Here is a 20,297-nt window from a genome sequence, read left to right on the forward strand (position 1 = left end):
AATAATAGAAATTCTTACAGCACTTAGAAATGTCTGAACCCAGAAGAAATATAAGCACTTTCACTTGGCCAGCCAAGAGCATTTGTGCACATCTATTCAGAGGTTTGGGGGGACAGAAGAAGAAAGCACCCTCAATTCTTTGACAGATGTGCTCTTCAGGTTTTGTTGGGATAGCAGCAGTTAAAAGGCACTCTGAGGACACTGGACCGGGCAGTGAAGCCACTTCAGTGACACTCGCGTGAATGGACCCGCCTCTTCCATGTTCAAACCCTTGCATTTAGAATAGTGACCATGAATTAGAGTACCTTGGCTGCCTCATTAACATGTGGTCTGATCTAGGTAAATCAATTTAGAGGATGTCAGTATATTTAATCTTTCCCAAGGGTCAGCTGTGGCTTTTTCCAATTTGTTGACCTTACCGCTATGCCTAGAAGAGCCTCCACATGCCATCTACACATCCACAGTGAGCCTGTCGTGTGCACTGGCATATCTACTGCAAAGCAGGGGCAAGACCGCACCACTTTACAGTTAGGCTGACAAACACAGTAGGTGAGCAGGTACTGGAGCACCAAGGAAGGAGGAGGCTTCTGCTTAGACAGCACAACAAATCACACTAGCAGCTCCCACCATTAGGTAAGTGGCACTGCTCACTGCTGGTGTTAGAGGGTAGCCTTCCTACCCATAGGGTGACTCCTCGGAGTCAGCCTCTCTGGAGAGTTCAGATCCACGAGGAGCCCTCAAATTAGTAATGATGATAAAATGGAGAAATGGTATTTAGAAATAGAGTTCTGTATTTAGTTGATTCTGTGAAGATGTCTGGGACTTCGAGAGCAAAATAAACAGCCTCCTCCTTTAGAAGTTTACGAACTGGTTGTCAAAAAGTAACGAGAGACAACTGAGTAGCTTGTGACAAGAGAAAGAACAGACAGAACTGCAGGTTGCTCCACCAAAGAGGAGCGTCTCTCGACGCTGAGACAAGGTGGCAGGATGAGAAATAGAGAGAGACTGTTCAGAAAAGTAATGGCGGAGATTACATCTGAAGGGCACATAGGGTCATCAGATAAAAAGGAAGGTGAGAGACAGAGTTACTGCGCGGGAGAAAGGCACATAAAAACTTTGGAGTGAATGACACTCATGTTAAAATTCATTTGGAAAAACAAAAGCAGTTCAGTACAACTTTGGGAAGTATGCTCTTGGGGAGAAGGATGGGTCTGTGTCAGGTAAGTTGGGGACACTGCTTGGGTGAGCACAGCTTGTCATTAAAGCTATGGATGGATGAACTACAATCAATGGGGAACTACAGGACTTTTTTTTTTTTTAAGCAGCACAGTCCTGTATTTCAGAATGATCAGCCCCAACCTGGGGTTTGCTGGATTTGAGGACCAGTTAGAGACAGAATGATTGGAAATCAGACAAAAATCCAAGAGAAGGTTCCTTAGTGTAGTGATGACAGGGAGACATGAATGGGTTTCAGACGTGTTAGAAAGTTAACTTGAAAGAACACAGAGAGGGATAGGGATAGGCAACTGTAAGGGATGGGAGGTGGAGCCCCATAGACAGAAAACAATGAAAGCTGCTCCCCCCCCACACACACTTTCAAGGGTATTGGTGCCCTTGGGAAAGAGTATTACCCAGTCAGCAGTGATGGGACACACTGAGCATGGTCGGTGGTGTTGCACTGGGTGCAGAGTCTGAGAACACAGCAGGATATTGCAACATGTCAGAATGCCTTAGTAAGCACATGACACCCTGCAGAGGAGCTGGGAGAGATGGATGAGCAGAGCACTGAGTCTCAGCCCAGGATCAGGGATGACGCACCAGAAGAGATGTTTGGCTTAGATGTTTATTAGGTTTTAATAGATGCTTTAATACTTGGAGGATCAAAACAATCTAAATTTATTGCCTTATACTGATAGATGTCACAAAGCCAAAAAAACGGAGCTCAAAAGAACAAAATCAATGTGTTGGCAGAGTTGTATTTTTTTTTCTGGAAGCTCCAAGGGAGATTCAAGTTCATTGCCTTTTCCAGATTCTAGATGCTTGCCTTGTTCCTTAGCATGTGGCCCTGTTCCAACAATGGCATCACGCCAACCTCGGATTCCATCATCTCTTCTCATCTCATCTAACTTTCTTGCTTCTTTTTCCCCCTTATAAGTATACTTATGCTTATATTGGGCCCACTGGTTAATCTCATCTATCTTTAAGTAGTTCTGTGGCAATTATTTTTCATGTTACTGAGACCAAACATCTAACAAGATCAACTAAGGAAGGGGGGATTTATTAGGGGTCACAGTCTGAGTGTACAATCCATCACAGTGAGGAAGGCACAGTGGCAGGAACATGGGGCATCTGGGCACACTGGGTCCACAATGGAGAAGCAGAAAGGTGGATGCTGGTACTCAATGCCCTTTTGCTTTTTGTTCATTCTAGAACCCCAGCTTATGAGATAGTGCTACCCGAATTCAGGGTGGGTCTTTTTTGCCCACTTAAACCATTCTAGAAAACCCATCTCAGGCATGCCTTGAAGTATGTATCTCCAAGATGACTCTACATCCTGTCAAACTGACAGTGAAGAAAGACCTTCATTCATTCAGTATCCCAATGATAAAGAAAGACATTCATTCATTCATAATCCTGACAATGAAAGTAGACCTTCACAGCTCATACCTGCAGTGTGGTTTTTGTCATGTGACTCAACATAGTCACAGACTACAGGGATGAGAAGCAGATATCTTTCTGAAGGGGGAGATCATTAGAACACGACAAGCCCTGTTAAGGAGTAGAGTTGCAAACAGTAAAAGAGTTACAGACCTCCCAGTTTACAAGGGACTCCTAAGGAAGGTCAGGTGAAGTAGGCAGATGAATTTTAGATTCCCACAACAAATCAGAAACAACAGCTTCCAAAAACTATAGGGGAGCCTTGAATTAAGCAGATTCAAAGCTGCTGGTAAACCCAGGAGGTCATGTTGGCAGAGACTACTCATTCATTCCTGGCTGCCCCGACCCAAAATAATCACTCAGAAACTGTATTATTTGCAATACTGTTTGGCCAATAGCTTAAGCATATTTCTAGCTAGCTCTTACATCTTAAATTAATCCATTTCTATTATTTTATATTTTACCACCAGGCTTGTGGCCTACTGGCAATGATCTGGCTGGTGGCTGGTGTCTTTCTCCTTTGGTGGCTATGTGGCATCTCACTGACTCCTCTTCTTTCTCCCAGCTTACAGTTTAGTTTTTCCACATAACTTTATTCTGACCTGTCATAGGTCCAAGCAGCTTCTTTACTAACCAATGGCATTCACAGCATACAGAGGGGAATCCCACATCAAGGTCACTTCCATCTTCCTAAGAAAGTTTAAAATGGGTTCTATTCATTGTATTTACTCATTTTTTGACAAATACTAGTTGAGCCCATAACTATAGTGAGCTGGAAAGAGACTAAAATGATCCTATAAAAAAAGGTAAGACACCAACAAAGAGCAGAGGTAACATCCAGCCTGCTGCAGGAAAACTGGAGACACTCTTCTTGATGAGTGTGCCTTGGACCATTCCTTACATCACACTAGCCCCTTACTCCTGAATTTACTCTTTAAAGAGCATGCCTTTAATCTCAGCACTCAGGAGGCAGAGGCAGGTCCATCTCTGTGAGTTTGAGGCCAACCTGGTCTACAAGAGCTAGTTCCAGAACAGATACCTAAGCTACAGAGAAACCTCATCTCTGAAAAAAAATAGTTCTAGCAGGCTCTTTCTTCTTATATTGGACCACATATCCATAAAATTTCCTTCTAAAAAATTGGGACAGAATATATTTGGGAGAGAACTCAGGAGTTACATTTGGTGAATACTGATCTTAGATGTTAAATAGTGGCAAAGAAGGGATACAAGCTAGAGTTGTGGACATAGCTGTAAGTCTACAGCATAGTGATAGTATTGAAACCCAAGAGAGGCAGATGTTCTCACAGACAGTTTTTGCACAATAACGCTTATGGTTGAAAATTGAGATTCTCTGTAGGGAAGCAGAGTCAGAGGGTGGGAGAGAGCTAGAGAAGGGAGGCCCCAAAGTGACAACTGGTGGGAAGTGTTTTCAAAGATTCAGATGAAAGGTAGTCACAGTGAAGCTAGAGTCTTTGGACCTTCAGTTGCGCCAGTAACCAGGGAGAAAGTTACTGCACTAGGAAGTGTGGCTCAGAGATGAGAGACACTTAAGCAGATCCCTTTATGAAGGTATTGTTCACAGACACCAAAGACCGTAGACATCTTTGAAGACAGTGGTTGTATCAGATAGACTATTCTAGATTATCATGCTCAGTGTTCTTGAGATTGTATGACATCTTTATAGGATGAACACATAATATTCCCTGAAAGTCCCATGTGTTGAGATATTCCCAAAAGTAGCTTTTAAGAGATGGGATCTACAGGAGGACTACTGACCATTTCTCTTGTGTGAAATTTCTCTTGTGTGAACCCCAAAGGGAAGGTAGAGCCTTGGTCTCTTCTTTGTTACCATCCCAACTATTGCTTTACCACACTCTCTCTATCATGCGCTGCCTTACCACAGGCCCTAAACAATAGAACCTCCTGCTCACTGGCTGCATTTCCTTACCTTTCTATTGTTGTGATAAAACACATGACCAAAAGCAACTTCTGGAAGGAAGAGTGCATTAGGGCTTATGATTCCAGAGGGCTAAGGGTCCATAATGGAAGGGAGGCAGGGCAGCCAGCAGCAGGCATGGAGGCAGGAGCAGGGAGCCTCCATGTGTCAACCACAAGCATAAAGGAGAACTAGTGGGCTGAAAGTAATAGGAGGCTTTTCATCTCAAGACCTGCCCCACCTTCAGCAAGGCTGCACCGCCTAAACCTCCCCAAACAAAGCCACTCTTTGGGGACTAAGTGTTCAAAGACTCAAAACTCTGGGGAACACTTCAAGAGGGAACAAGTCTTAAGAGTAAGAAAAGAAATAAACACTCTGGGCTAGGTGATGGCTTTTCTTTCAGAAAGGAAAGGAACAGAGGCATTTTGCCCATGGGTTTGTTATGCAAACCAGAAGAGTGACACTTACCCTCTTGTTTAGAAAATCAGTCAACAGTCACACCCTGAGAACTGGGACAAAAAGATAAGGGTGCCACATATGGCAGAACTGGAGAAAGTGCCCTTGCTGTGCTCAGCTTTACATATGATGACTTCACAGAGCCTGGGACAGTGTTAAGTTCCTGCACTCATTTGACATTGGCCAAGGTCACTGCCTTCAACACAGATGGAGGCCTGCTGAGGAAGACCTCAGTGCAGGAGCACCACCGCCTCTGGCACTGGAAAGATCAGGTGATGCAAAGCCTTCTCAATGGCCCTGGGGAACTGGCAGCATGGAGGGAAGAAAGCACCCATTAAAGAGACGCTAATTACTCCACAGACAGGATGATGAATAACAAAGTGGGAGGAAGACGCACAGTGCCTCTCACAAAGGAGTCTGATACATTAGTGGTGATAACCAGGACACTGGAAGTGGGGCTTGCACAAGCGGCCAAACCAAGTTCAGTGATATCCTTGAATGCACAGACATGTCGGTGCTCCCAGGATACAGATAGAGACCAGTGCTAGGTGAACAGGCCTGAAAACGATCTGTTCCATCCTATAAAATATAAGCCCACATCAGAGCACATCCCTTGCTTTCTGACCTCGTGGGCTGAAGCAATACAAAGCAGAAGAAGAGGAGAGAGTTAACTTGGAGGGGCAAGAGCTTCATCACACAATAGTGAAGTTTAAAAAATAGAACAGCTAGGGTTGAACTTTTTTAAATAAATAAACACAATTTATTTTGTGGATAATGATTATAGATTACAATTATAGATGACCAAGGTAGTTAATAAATAATTTTCCTTCAACAAAGAGTGTGTTATGGTGTATGACCCCCTCAAAGGCCATCTTATTCCATCCTGGGGAATTCCAGGCAGATTGTCCATTTACCATGTTAAAAGTGATAGGAAAACACATGTGTCAAATTGTTCTGAGACACCGTCACCATTGCTGAGATGTGAGAAACCATTTACTCACACTCTTAGCAGAGCTGTAGACTTTTATCATTTCACCAGCTCGTTGAGACTTTCTTACAAAGTATTTTTGAGGGGCTGGAGAGATGGCTCAGAGGTTAAGAGCATTGCCTGCTCTTCCAAAGGTCCTGAGTTCAATTCCCAGCAACCATATGGTGGCTCACAACCATCTGTAATGGGGTCTGGTGCCCTCTTCTGGCCTGCAGGCATACACACAGACAGAACACTGTATACATAATAAATAAATAAATATTTTAAAAAAGTATTTTTGATTATAATCAACCCCTACTTCTTCCCCAACTTCTCCAGATATACCCCTCTACTCCCTGCTACTTCAGTTTCATGTCTTCTATTTTTCTTTTTTTTGTTTCCAGTTTATTTTTTATTAAAAATTGCCATCTCCTCCCTTCCTCCTCCCCCTTCCCTCCCCTCCCCTCCACCCATACCCCCACTCCCTCCCTCTCCAGGCCAAAGAGCCATCAGGGTTCTCTACACTATGTTGAGTCCAAGGTCCTCCCAACTCCCTCCAGGTCCAGGAAGGTGAGCAACCAAACTGACAAATGACCTGTAGAGTTCAATTTATGCTTCCCATTCACTTCTGGGTATGGAGTCATCCACCGGAGCATAGTCAACTAGCAGGAGCCACACTCTTGGAGAAAACTGGCTCCAGAAGTCCTTAACTGCCCCTAAGCTCTTTAAAGGAATATTTATTTTATTATTTTATTTTTAATTGTGTGTGTATGTGTGTTATGCGTGTGTGTAAGAGAGAGAGAAGAGAGTGCAAGTTCACTGGAAGGCAAGAAGAGGGCATCAAATCCCCTGGAGCTGGAGTTGCAGGCTACTGTGAGTCACCTGATGTGGGTTGCTTGGAAACTGAAGCCAGGTCTTTTCTAAAAGTAGTGTGCACGCTTAACCACAACGCCATCTCTATAGCTTCAAACTACTGCTTATTATTGTTTACACTTTGTATGTGTGGTTTCTGGGATGGGGTTGCCTGCCACAGTGCATTTGTGAAGGTCAGAGGAAAACTGCCTGGGTCTTCAGTTCTCTCATCTTACCATGTGGGCCCCAAGAGTCAAACTCAGGGTTATGAGCCTCGGCGTCAAGGGCCCTAACTGGCTGGGCCATCTTACAGGCTCTAATACGTTTGATAGCTGAAACACTTTGTTAAAATTTGTAAATACTATTTTTAACTAAAAGTAGGCTTTATATACTTCCTTCTCATGTCATCTTTGCCATTTTCTTCTGTTTTCTTCAAGCTTAGACCCAGCACTGTGGCTAAATACCTTCTCGGGGTTCCCAAATCCATCTTTTCTTACTCTTCTTTAGAACTTCGCTGCAAACAGCTCAACTCCCTGAATCTGGATTTTTTCACCTGTAGAAATAACGCTGGCCACGGGCCTTCTTCAAGAGTAGTATGAAGATTAAGTGAGGCAATGGAGCAGAGTACTTAGCGCAAGGCCTGAGACACAATGCCTGTTCAATAAATCACAACAACAGTAACCAGTATTGCTGTTTTATTAGCTAATATTACAGTGCAATAGAAAGAAAACTGAGCCAGACAATGGACCGAGGCTCTAAATCCCAATGGCACACCTCTACTCTGTTAACTCTTATTATTTTGGATAGATCTAATGATATGCATACCAACAGACTCCCCTGAGCTTAATGTATACATGGATAATATGAATAACTCGATAAAACATTCAGCTGCGATATATGCAAAGGGAATTAAAATGCACCCACTGTGCTTCTGGTTCTTTTTTTACAACCAGTATAGGAACAAATAAAGCATATCAGTTAACCCCCACCTACCTGCTATATAATTCATAAACTCTCGAACCAATTGAATGATTCTGTCTTAAGTCAGTCTTGAAATTTTTTTAAGATTTAAAAAAAATGCTTTCAAGTTGCATTTCATTTAATTGCTTATTGATAATATAATAAAGCTCATTGGATCTTCTTCAGTACCTACTATGCTCCATGCATAATCTAGTAGTCAGTGTTAGCAGTGGAGAGTGAGGCCCCTTGAAGTATAGCTCTTGTAATAATTCGCAGTGACATTGACCTTGTAATGAATGTGCTTCCGTGGAGTCGTCTATTAAAAGACTATTATGATACTTATCTCCTATGCAAAGGAACTATAAATTGGTTTGAATGCTCAGCTTCACTCAGGAAAAACACGATCTAAGCAAAAGCCCGGGCATTGTGTCATTTCTATGTCTGGTGCCACGCTTAATAGATGCAAAGTACAAACCCCTGAATTATGCATTTGCCAGCAATGCTGCCCCAGAGCAAGGTACTGTTGGAAGCTAGCCCAGTGAAGGGCAGCAGCAAAGGCGCCTGGTATGGAAAACCCATGAGAAGAGGACAACCAGGAGGCCCAGAGCAGCATGTAGTGAGGCCATGTCTGCTAATAGCTAATGCCGTTGGTGACGACCCAATACTCTAACCAAATGGATGCACAGAGAAAGAACTCTAAGAAGGAGTCTTGCAAGAAATGCACACAGACAAAGACTTTATGGACAGGTGATCACACCAAATGTAAGCAATGGGTGTGTGGGGTGGGGCAAGATGGACTCTACTTTGTTCAGCAAGGTTCAGCTTAAGGGTCAACAGTACTGGGAACTGCTCTACAGTTTGCAAAGCTCCTCCCCACAGACCATCACATTTACTTTCTGTGGGTGCAAAGGCTCCTCAGTCTTTGAATATGTCTATATTCGGGGCCTTTTCTTCCCATCCTCTGGTTTTAAACTGGTATAAATTCTTATATTTGCCCCTACTCCTCCCTCGTCAGGTTGGTATATGGTCTGACTTCTGGCTAGGGTCATGGGCTTTGACTCATGTTACCTGGCAAAAATTACAGTGCATGAACAGAGGCCACCCCCGGCCTTCAATATTAGCATCTGCTCTCTTTTTTACACCACAAAGTGAGACAATCCGGCTCCCTCATGTCTTCCAAACTCCTGGGTTCAACTGATTTTCCTATTGCCTCGTGAACTCTAAGTACCTCCTCCATGATGCTACTGATTGGTCTATCGGACTCACTGTAAATACCTCAACCAAGGTTCTCTGGTCTCCAACCTCAACCAAGGTTCGCCGGTCTCCAAAGGAAGCCCAACCCAACAGACAACATCTTCCTGATGGTTCCCAGTGATTCTTCTCATCTGCCCTGTTCTTATTGTAGTGGACACTGGGGGTAGAGCTAGGGCTCTCTCATTCACCTGAATCTGGACAGTGCACAGCTCCCAACAGTAGAGTATGGAGCAGTGTGAATACTACATAGGTCCTGAGTCAACCCACAAGGAGCTGTAGCTTCCATCCATAGTACAGTTTCGGGGGCTTGCTCCAGTGGAAGCAACCACTGTGCTCTCATCGCACAGAGGCCACAAAGAAACATTCACTTAGAGTGAAACTGAGTCTTCTAGACAAGATGCAGGACAGTTTGAGTCTTCTAGACAAGATCTCATCAGACGTGAGAGTAATTTAAACTTGAGAGGGCTTCAGTTCCTGGCCTTGAAGCCACCCTACTAATGCCACGGAAGCTGAGGTAAGGTATCCATGTATTCATGTAAAGCTGAAAGGCTCTGTAGGAGCAAGGCCAAATTCTAGGAGCTAGAAAGAAGTATCTTTCCCATCAGGACCTGATGGATGTGATGACTTATGCTTCAAACGGATGCTTAGATGAGATAAGATGTAGAACCTTAGAGGAAAGTCATGAGCTAAGGTCAGAAGGCAGGTTATGTAGCAGGTTGTATTCCATTTGGTCCTCCTGCAATTTGACACCGAAGTTCTCCCATGTAAAGGAGTTGTACGTTCTCTCCTCTTGAATCTGGCTGTGGTTGCATCATATAAACAGAGTAAGGTATGGACATGCTATCTGCCTTCCAAGACTCATGTCTTTGGAGGACATGTTCATCTAGATCAGGTGCTACCATGTTGCAAGGAAACCCAAATAGCCAGTTGACGAACACAAAGAGAGGCCCCCATAGGAAGGAGTTAAGGCCCAGTTAAAGCCATGTGCAGCAGAGATGAGTTGCCTACTCACACTTTGCCCAAACCCAAGAATCACATACAAATTCATCCTACTACTATTCTGAGCCACTAATTTCAAAGAGTAACTTTTAGGTATCTTTAAATCACCAGAAGAGACAAACATTCTTCTATACAGTGAAGGGGCATAGTCTTACAGGAGGAGCAGATCAAGCCTTGAACTGGGGCAGAACTATTCGTTGCAAAACATGTTGGCATTGGAACCAGGTCTGCATTTGTGGGTGGAATCCTATATGGAGTAGAGCCTTAGCGTGTGATGTAGCCTTGGGTCAGAGACAGGAGTCCAGTGTTTTAGTTAACTGTAGACCACAGGATCTTAGTTGAGTCACCTAAGAAACTGAGATAATGATTTTATTCAGCTCAGAGGAAACACTCCCGAGGTTAGAATCTTGCTCTTTATTTTATGGTGCTAAATTGCTAAGTGCACCCAAATATCCATTGCAACGTGTCATTGTGACCAGACATGGAGTTTATGTCTACACTGCAAGTCCTGTGTCTACTCTGATAAGGGGAAAGTCATTGCTTCGCTTTTTTGGCATCATTCCCTCACCAGATTGCTGTGTATACTGAGGCCTTTCACCAAGGTGAGTGCCATAGGATGAGAGCAGATGGACTTCTCAAGATACCCCAGAAAAACAAGGAAGAATTGTTCGTGCATTTTCACGCCAAAATAAAGTTGTGGAAAAACAAAAGATTTTCTCTTCTGTGCAAAAATCTCCCAAGTTGAGCAAACATCCAAATTTTCCAGAATTCTTTCAGACCTCATCTGAAAGACTTACATTCACTAACATGAAGCAACATCTTCAACAAGCTCATCTTCTGCCTGGAAGGTTAACTTCATCACAGTGCACTGGAAATTCGTGAAACGATAGGAAGGTTGGAGGCTGGCTGAGGGTTTGTCAAGAAGGAAACAGGAGTTCTGAGCACCACCCCTGCGGTGGGGAAAGTCCTCCCAACCTTGTAAGGACTAAGGAGTTGAGATAGGCATAAGCTTTATCTCATAAGGGATTTACTCTCCAAATAAAACAAATCTGACTTCTCCAGACTCTGTGGCCTCAACTGATAAACAGAAGGCAGCACCCACATTCCAGCGCTTCATTTCTTTCTTCCTGTCCCAGCCCTCTTAGGCCCCTACCTTATTATTATGAAGTTATTTTTTGCACATGCTAGACCTTCTCCCTAAAAGACAGATCTTTGTGATTTCCGCCACCCCCCCTCGAAATTGATCATTTTGATGTCAGCTCATTTTGGAACTCGTGATTAGTAAATATAATAAATCACCAGTCGTGAGCTTGCTTTCATAGGCTTGAAGTTTTGATGCATTAGTTATTCCTACTCGGGTAAATTATAACTCTGATCAGCGCTAGATTCTAAATCTCCGTGGGAAACTGGTCTGTTGAGAATCTTGCTCTGTGTTTGGGAATGTGGGTCCTGTATGCTGAGAAGGCTTAAACGGACCTGCTAACTTTTAAAATACATGTTCAAAACATTGCCTTCCTAGCCTGTCTCGCTGAGCTCAGAGATATGTTTCTCACAGTTTCAATCAGGTTGCTTTTGACCATTCACTGCCTCATGAAAATTTCAGGGCACAAGCCCAGGAGATTCTCTTTGTTTGAAGCTTGTGGATGACCGGAATCATTTCCTAGAGGTGCGCCCTAGGATTGGCAGGTCGTCTGTCTCTTTGTCCTCATCCATCTATCCTCCCCCAAAAGGGTCTTTTGGCAAACGGAGTTAACAAACTGCACATGAAGCAAAAGGCTGAGATGCTCAGGCATTCTGTTATTTACACAAATTTTTTTTTTAGTATCTATGATGAGGCAGTGTCATCTTGGAGACGTGAGAGCTGGGCACAGGCTTGTTGACATGACTTGCTCTGGGATCACACGTGGGCTCACATTAGAAGCGGCAGGAGGGTGTTCAGGGGAGAAAATTTCAGGACACCGTATGGAATCCGAGCCAGGGGTCGTGACCTTGCCTATTGATTCAGTCTCTCTAATTTCCACAGCTTGCTGAGGCTTGTTCTTCCAGCCTGCTGGTGTACATTAGAACAGAAATCCATAACGTGGCCATGTTCATCCAAGCACAGGAAGAAACTAAATTAAATGTTAAAAAACAATCTGAGGCTGGGCTTGGAGACAATTCATCATGGTCCTAGACGCCAGGCAGGTGGGATGACCGAGGATGCCTTGGCCGCCAGACCCCCACTTGGGACATGGAAGGCCTGGGTGACTCATTTGTCAGGTGTAGCACGGAGAGTCAGGAAACACACAGCGGTCAGCTCTTTTGGATGCAACCTATTTTTTTTTCTCTCCAAAATGAGATATTATACATCTGAGTAGGGTAGTTGGACCAGAAGGAATAAGGAGAAAAGTATAGACTTTCTAGCAAAAAAAAAATGTTGGAGGCAGCAGCTGGCAGATTCCTCAGAGCCAGTAAGGGTGTGTTCTGGGGCTGGCTGGTCAGATCTGTGTCAAAGGAAGGCAAATGCCTACTGAGAATCCTAGGTTTGCTCCCGGGTGAGAGAGGAGACCAGGACAACACCACCTCTGACATCCCAAAACGGAGTCTGTGAATGAAGGTGAAGGAAACCTGACACACTGATGATCTAGACACTCAAAGGCCCCTCATTGTTCTCATCCCCTCTGATGACGTCACTGGAGCAGACAGAGCTGAAGGCAGCATGTCTCAAGGTGCGCCCGATGGTACCAAACGTGCCCTTCCCTGCCTTGGCAGTTGTTCTCATTTATATCGAGCATGATGCTCCTGCTGTTTATTTGACTAGTCTAAAACGTCTAACCTGAAAGAAACATTACTAACGGCAGGTTGTTCTGCTGGGAGCTATGGCAAATTTGGGAAAGCGTGCCTTAAGAGGAATTATCCCAGAAAATTTCATGTGAATGCAGCAAGTGGGACCTCCTTCAAGGAAGTCAGCCCCTGCGTTGTGGTGGCCTGAAGCAATGATGGTTTAGAATTTGATAGACCTGTATCTTGCAAGAGCAGCAGCCACCTTCTCTCAGAACAGATAGGTAGACTGTAAGAGTTCTGCTCCACTGGATAAGGCTCAGCTCTACCTACTTATAAAAGAAGAGGACCAAAGAGTCTTCCTGGGCTATTCTGGAGAGTTTCTGAGGGAGGGGGAAGAGTGAAAGCAATGGGCAGGAACACAAACCTGTAAACAAAACCAGGTTAATCTAGAATATGAGAGCTGAAAGATTGGAGCAGGGAATTAGATCTGCAGGCTCAGCCCCAAGACAACCGGGTCCAGTGGAGCAGACAACTTTCTGCAGATTGGAGCATGCACTGTTATTCAAAGGGCTGCATTTTGTGACCTGACTCTTTGGGTTACTAGCACAGATTATAATAGCATTCTAGCAATGCTATGATGAGCATTAAATGAGATGATGTAGCCATAAGCCTCTTAGTAAAACCCGGTGCATGGTAAGCATTCAGCAGATCATGTTGTTCTGTATGGCCTTCTGTGAGTGACTCTAGATCCATACACCTTGCATTTGCATATACCTTTTAACTACCATAAAAAAATTCATACAGGAAAGTGCTCAAATCATAAATGTACTGTGTGACAAATTTTAATGATGGGAACACAACCACAGCCACCACTCAGAGAGGACATAGATTTTACCAAAACTCCAGAATCCTTGCTTCTGCTCTCCTCAGGCTAAAATCCACCCAGCAAATCATTAGGTTAGCTGCTTTGATCCTACACTAATTTTGTTCATTTGTAAACAGTAAAGGAATAGAATCGTGACTGATTTGTTCTTTGTATCACTTTTTGCAGCATTGCTGGTTAAATTAATTAATTGTCATAAGAGCAATTTCTTAACTCCTATTGCCGAGATGCTGGGTCTTAGACCCAAAGCAGGCCCCAAGATGGCAGTGCTGCTGACAATGTCCCAAATGACAGCATGGGCCAAGTCAAGCAGGGCTCTGACCAGGTGAACAGAAACCTATACTCAGTATTTCTCAGGACTCTCATAAGGCTTGCTTCTGTTTATCAGGAAGGTCACTACTTCCCTTATCTATACTCAACGACCTCAGCGAAAGGACATCTAGTTCCTGATTAACCCAACATCCTGCAAGAGATCAAAGTTCCCAAGCCAGCTCCCAGGCTCTTCTGTCTCCATACCTCTTCCTACTTCCGCCTCCTCAAATCAGACTGACAGGGCTTTTCCTGCCAGCTGCGGCTCTCCATTCTCCGCAACAGTTCTGCAGCTTGCATCCCCCAATGAACTGTCCTGTTGCGCACAGAGTGGTCTAGTTCAGGGGTTACCCTGCTTACACTACGCTTCCTTACTATAGACACAAGAGACATTTGTGCCTTCTACAGTTAACAAGAAATGTTAGAAATTCAAAATCAGCCAGGATGGGCATTATTTAAAATGTACTGAAACTAGAGATATTAAAAATTCCATCCAAAGAGCCAAGTGTGGTGGCATATGCTTTTCATCTCAGAACACAGGAGGCACAAGTAGGAGGCACTCTGTGAGTTAAAGGCTTGACAGCTAAGGCTGTTACGAAGGGAAACCTTGTCTTTTAAAAAACAAAACAAAACAAAAAAACAAAACCAAAAATAAACAAACAAAAAAACCCAGAAAATTTTCCTAGTTATTTACACAGAGACAAGGTTTATTGAATGGGAAGAAAGTAGATTTTCTAGCTAGAACCTTGGCTTCTCCGTAGCTAACCATGCATGGCCACCATTCATTCACCACCCTGGAGCAGCAGATGGATTGCTTTTATCCTCTGAGTTTTGTTAAATTTGAGCACAGAAAAGAGCTGGTAGCAATGCCATTCACTGTGATAGGCAGTGCTGTCAATTTGGTAGCATGTAGAATTTTGGGGGAAATGGGACTTTAGGCATTCCTCTAACAGATCATCTTGATTATAATAAAGGAGAAGGAAGTCTTTACCTGTTGGCAGTGCCATTTCCAGGTCTTGAAGCCACGGACTGATGAAATGGAGAATAGGAGTTGAGTACAAACATCCAAGCTCTTTGCTTTCCAGTTGTGGATGCGTTCCTGCTGCCTCGACTTCACTGCAGTGATGGGCTGTGCCCTGAAGAACTGTGAGCTGAAATAAACACTTTTATCAGGGTGTTTGAGGACAGTGATAGAACAGAAAACGAGGGCATCCATTAAAGGCACGCTATCTGAAAGAACTGCAAGCCTCAACTCCTAACTGTCCGGATGGTGAAAGTGAGTCTGAGAGCAAGAAAACTGTAGTCCTAGGATCATAGAGACAGATGAGTTTAAAAGTTTGGACTGAATGGAAGGAGTGAAAGTACAGTTGCATTATACATCTGTGGCTAACCCCACCTCTCTTGTTCTGCAGGAGGACAGGTCACCCTACAGTCCAGACCATCCCTTCCAGGACGTGGTGATTCCAAGAGTCCTCTGATACCTACTTAAAAAAACACAATAAAACAGTTTTTGAACATACAGATATTCTGTACTCCAAGGACTTCATGTCAATTGCTACTTAAATATAATTTGACTTGAAAGCAAAGACTGCACATTAATTTTCTGGCCACCCAGACCCAAATAATCACACAAAACTATATTAATTACAACACTGTTTGGCCAATGACTTAGGCATATTTTTAGCTAGCTCTTACATCTTAACCCATTTCTATTAATCTATGTATTGCCACGCGGCTGTGACCCACCAGTAATGTTCTGGCATCTTTCTCCTCCAGCAGCTACATGGTGGCTCCCTGATTCCACTTTCTTTCTCTCTGCATTCAGTTTAGTTTTTCTGCCTAACTCTATTCTGCCCTGCTATAGACAAAAGCAGCTTCTTTATTAACCAATGGTAATAAAACATATCCATAGCATACAGAGGGGAATCCCACATCATCGACTAGACAACAGAAAATTTGGTGGCTGGTAGATAAAACAGTGATCCCTCTGCCAGAGAAATAACCACCAAGATGTTACCTCTCCTCAATGACATAAGGTGTTTAAAATTTCAGTAAGTATTTGAATTTGACATCTAGGGTCAAGTTTAATTCACTGAGCTCTTTAGAGATTGGTAGACATTTTGACAGGTAATTTTAATTACAGAATTATACAGGTCCTATGTAGCCCTGGTACTTGTTAGCCTGTTGCAATGAGTCTAGGTGATGCTATCTCTAGTCTATCCCTAGTAAAGGTAAGAGGAAAGAACTGAATAAGCCACTTTTCCAGCTCTCACCAAAAAGTAGAGTGCTAGAACAGTCATGAATGAGGAAAATCCTGCACCTCCTCCAACCGAGCAGAAATTAACTCCCTCCCATAGAGAGGGTTGTTCCCTGTTCAAAGTCAAGAGAAATAAACACATAGAGCCTGCTAGCCTTGGGAAAAGCTTGGTTATGAATTTGGACATATCAATGACATGTCCTTTAGTGAGTTGGCCTCCTTCACTTCTGCTTCTCTACTCCATTTAATCCAAACGATTGAAAATGTCTGCACCCTAACACAGTGGGAAAAGTTTGTCCTTCGGTTTTGATTTTCTGGGAAGATATGTCTATCATTGATGTAATAATTTGGTTTCATTTTTCAAGTAGAGAAATGTTTTTCAGGAGTTTGATCTTCAGGGCCGTGAGTGGCTCTGACCAGCACACTTCTGCCCTCACACTTTTCTTACTGTGTACCCATAGTCCATAAAAATGTTCTCATTTTCCTCTGAACTATCTTGAGGGATATTTGCTCCCATATTTTTATGTAATTTACTACTTCAATGAAACTTTAGTGTTTGTAACTTTTTGTTCGTAGGAATATTAATTCAGTCGCTTTTTAAAAAATAATGTATTTTGAGCTGGATAATGGTGGTGCATGCCTTTAATCCTAGTACTCAGGGGGCAGAGGCAGGTGGGTGTCTGAGTTCAATGCCAGTGTAGTATACAGAATGAGTTTCAGGAAAACCGCAGCTACACAGAGAAACCCTGTCTGGAAAAACAAGCCAGCAAGAAAGCAAGCAAACAACAACAATAATAATAGTATTGTATTTTGAAACTTTTTATGAAAAACACTTTCTCCCTTTGAATGGGCAGTGGACTATACTTGTTCATATCTAATTAAGCAAGACATAACCAAGAATCGCTAAAGCACACACTCAAATTTTTTTAATATATTTATGCACATACATGTGTGTGATATACCTGTGTATGAATGAACAGGTAGGTCCAGAATCACCCTTTGAAGCAAAATCAGGGCAAAAGCATTCTGTAAGCAGTCATATTGTGTTAGCATAGCTCATGTGCAGCCAACTCCATGCAGTTTTCTTTCTTTTTTGGGGGGTGTCGAAACAAGGTTTCTCTGTAGCTTTGGTGTCTGTCATGGAATTAGCTCTTGTAGACCAGGCTGGCCTTGAACTCACAGAGATCCACCTGCCTCTGCCTCCTGAGTGCTGGGATTAAAGGCGTGCACCACCACTACCTGGCTCACACAGTTTTCAAAATCATAGACTATTCCACATTGTACTGACAATTCACCTGGGTTAGAAGAAACAAGTGAACCCCAATGCAGAATGCAGTGGCTACAGTGACTTCACAGCACTTGCAAAATTAAAAATAGTACAATCCCTTTGTCTATAGTCAAAATAAGACCTTTATTAAAGCTCATATAGAAAAAATTTTCCCTAAATTATGGCACCCTCTACTCCTCATCATGTACCTCTGCTATGCTCTGATTATCATTCCAGCCAGAAAGACTTATTCTTTGGAATCAAGAAATGACAAGATCCCCAGAGACCTACTCAGACCACATCTATAAGGTATAATTGTGGCTTTATTGATAATTTCCCAATCAAATAAGGGGTTTTGGTCATCATAAGAGCTGATTGCCATAAATAGCAAAGCAATCAATGAGACAGATGTTATTTCAAGTATCTTCACAACTGAATTGGATCAACCATGCATGTGTCCTTAGATAGCTCATTGATTGGCTCTTATTGTGCCTGATAAAAGCAAGTCAACTGGAAAAGAGCTCTTTCCACCTGGCCTTGGAGACAAGCTTCAAACTTCACTATGGAGCCAGCCAATATGATTGGCCCTGCCAAGTGGTAACCGGCAATAGCTTAATGCAAGTACGACCAAGGTTCAAGTTAAAGAAAGCTCTGGTTTTTGGAAACACAACTTCAAAAGTATCTGATAAGGGTTTAGGCAATGGCTTAACTAGTCAGTCAAGTGCTTGCCACACCAGCATGAGGACTTGAGTTCAATTCCCAGCACCCACTGAAAACCCAGGCATAGCTTGTAATCTTAGTGCCAAGGAGGAGATGAGTAGATTCCTGGGGATCAATGACCAGCCAGTTAAACAAAATCAACAATCCTCAGGTACAAGTGAGAGACCGTGTCTCAAAAAGCAAGATGAATGGTTAATGAGAATGCACTTAAGGCTGATCTCTGGTCTCCACATCCATGAACACACACACACACACACACACACACACACACACACACACCCTGTGAATGTTACAGCCCAACTAATTAGTAGTATATATTTTAATACTCATCTAGTGGGTTGATAATCAAAATCAGATGTTTCAGTCTCTTTCAGGGAAGGAAATACATTGATGAAACAATTAGAAACACAAGTTAATGGAAGAAATTGTACTAATGCCCAGCCCAAATCTTGTCCTACTATAAAATTTCATGGTGAGGCTATAGATAAGAAGAAATTCTCTATTTAACCTGGGAGAAATGATGCACACTATACCTACCCCAAGGCTGCCAGACCACTTAGGTAGACGAGACCTTTGAAGATGTGTGTAGACAAGGCTACTGAACACAAGCACTAGATCTTGGGAATAGACTTGTCTATAAAAGCAGCCATATACATCATAGTTGTCCAGGCAGAGAGGTTGTCCTTTTTGTCCTAAGGCACCTCTGTGTCTATTAAAGTTTCCGCTAGATTATGTCAGAAACTAGGAGATTCAATCTGAAAAGGTCAGGAATATACAGACCCAAGGAAGGTTTTTAAACTGAAGTTCTTGCGAGGCTCGGACACTCTGACTTTCATAGGTTAAGTTGGCTATACCTACTGCCCTAGAAAAATCGCTCACTATTTCTAGGTGATATTGATAGCTCAGAAATAGACACCTAGACACCACAGACCAGTGCTGCTGTTCTCCAGAAATCATGAATTAAAGCATAGCTGACCCCACTTAGAGGGAGGAAAATGTGGGGAGGATATGAACACAAAAGAATTCAGTGGCTAAGTGTGCTTCTATAAACCTGACTGACCAGCATGCTTTTAGATGCCTCTGGGGTCTGAAATCAGTGTTATAACAGCAAGGCATTGTTCTTTGTATACAGTTAACAGAGCTTGTCATGTTCTTTCTTCTCAAGATAATGAAATTAAACTAGAGAAGTGATCAACCTCTTCAGACTCAGATAATACAATGCTGGGCTCTAGTCCCGTTGGTTTCTGTCACGCCTCACTAGGGCATGCTGAAAGATTGCACACCCTCTAGGGTCCTCTTTGACTTAATGGTGGCTAGATTCTGCTTCTTTACATATAAGGTGGGTGTTTTCCTAGCTTGGTCCTTCCAGCTACTGAACGGAGTGAGGGCTCTGAATTGAGAGAACCACCTTTCACACAGCTAACTTTTAGAATACAGCTCTTTACCTTCATTCCAGAATCCCTAAATTTGTGGTTTATTAAATAAAAGAAAAACAAAATTAAAACCCCAATCTTATAATGCATGCACATAGTATGCTATGTCAGAAGGCAACCTTCTACTGTCTCTCCCTATCACCCAGCTCTAACAATCTGTCTGTGCTTCTGCCTCATGCTCACTAACCCTTGGAGGGGTGGTCTGGTCATCCTCTTTACTACTTGCTCTCATCACTTGCTCTCAGCCCCTTGACCAGTCATGTTTGTCCCTGCCATAATATCCATTCAAAGTATAAAGAAGTTTGTTTGGTGACCACTAGAGACAGAACCAGTATATGGACATATATATTAATAAATACAAATATTAGCCGGGCGGTGGTGGCGCACGCCTTTAATCCCAGCACTCGGGAGGCAGAGGCAGGTGGATCTAGTTCCAGGACAGGCTCTAGAAACTACAGGGAAACCCTGTCTCAAAAAACCAAAATAAATAAATAAATAAATAAATAAATAAATAAATACAAATATTTAAGAAGCAGCTTGACAACATGTCTGTTCAGTAAAACAGGAGTAGTGTGTTCACATT

The 20,297-nt window shown here is 43.0% G+C and overlaps 1 protein-coding gene across 24 annotated transcripts in view; it reads right to left on the reverse strand.

Annotated features, from left to right (window-relative positions):
- The window catches only part of LOC121677115, an 80,463-nt gene that overhangs the window by 49,341 nt on the left and 10,825 nt on the right, over positions 1-20,297 (reverse strand). For 10 of the 24 annotated variants that reach the window (XM_042054666.1, XM_042054663.1, XM_042054668.1 and 7 more), the window contains one exon: positions 15,029-15,188. In XM_042054666.1, the coding sequence (XP_041910600.1) occupies positions 15,029-15,188 (160 nt within the window). Of the gene's footprint in view, positions 1-2,691; positions 2,770-7,547; positions 12,667-15,028; positions 15,189-15,433; positions 15,522-20,297 lie in introns of those variants that run through there. The other 14 variants (XR_006020768.1, XR_006020762.1, XR_006020767.1 and 11 more) reach the window with 10 other exon arrangements.

The sequence above is a fragment of the Arvicola amphibius genome, chromosome 3, assembly GCF_903992535.2.
Source record: "Arvicola amphibius chromosome 3, mArvAmp1.2, whole genome shotgun sequence".
In the NCBI taxonomy this organism is placed as follows: Eukaryota; Metazoa; Chordata; class Mammalia; order Rodentia; family Cricetidae; genus Arvicola; species Arvicola amphibius.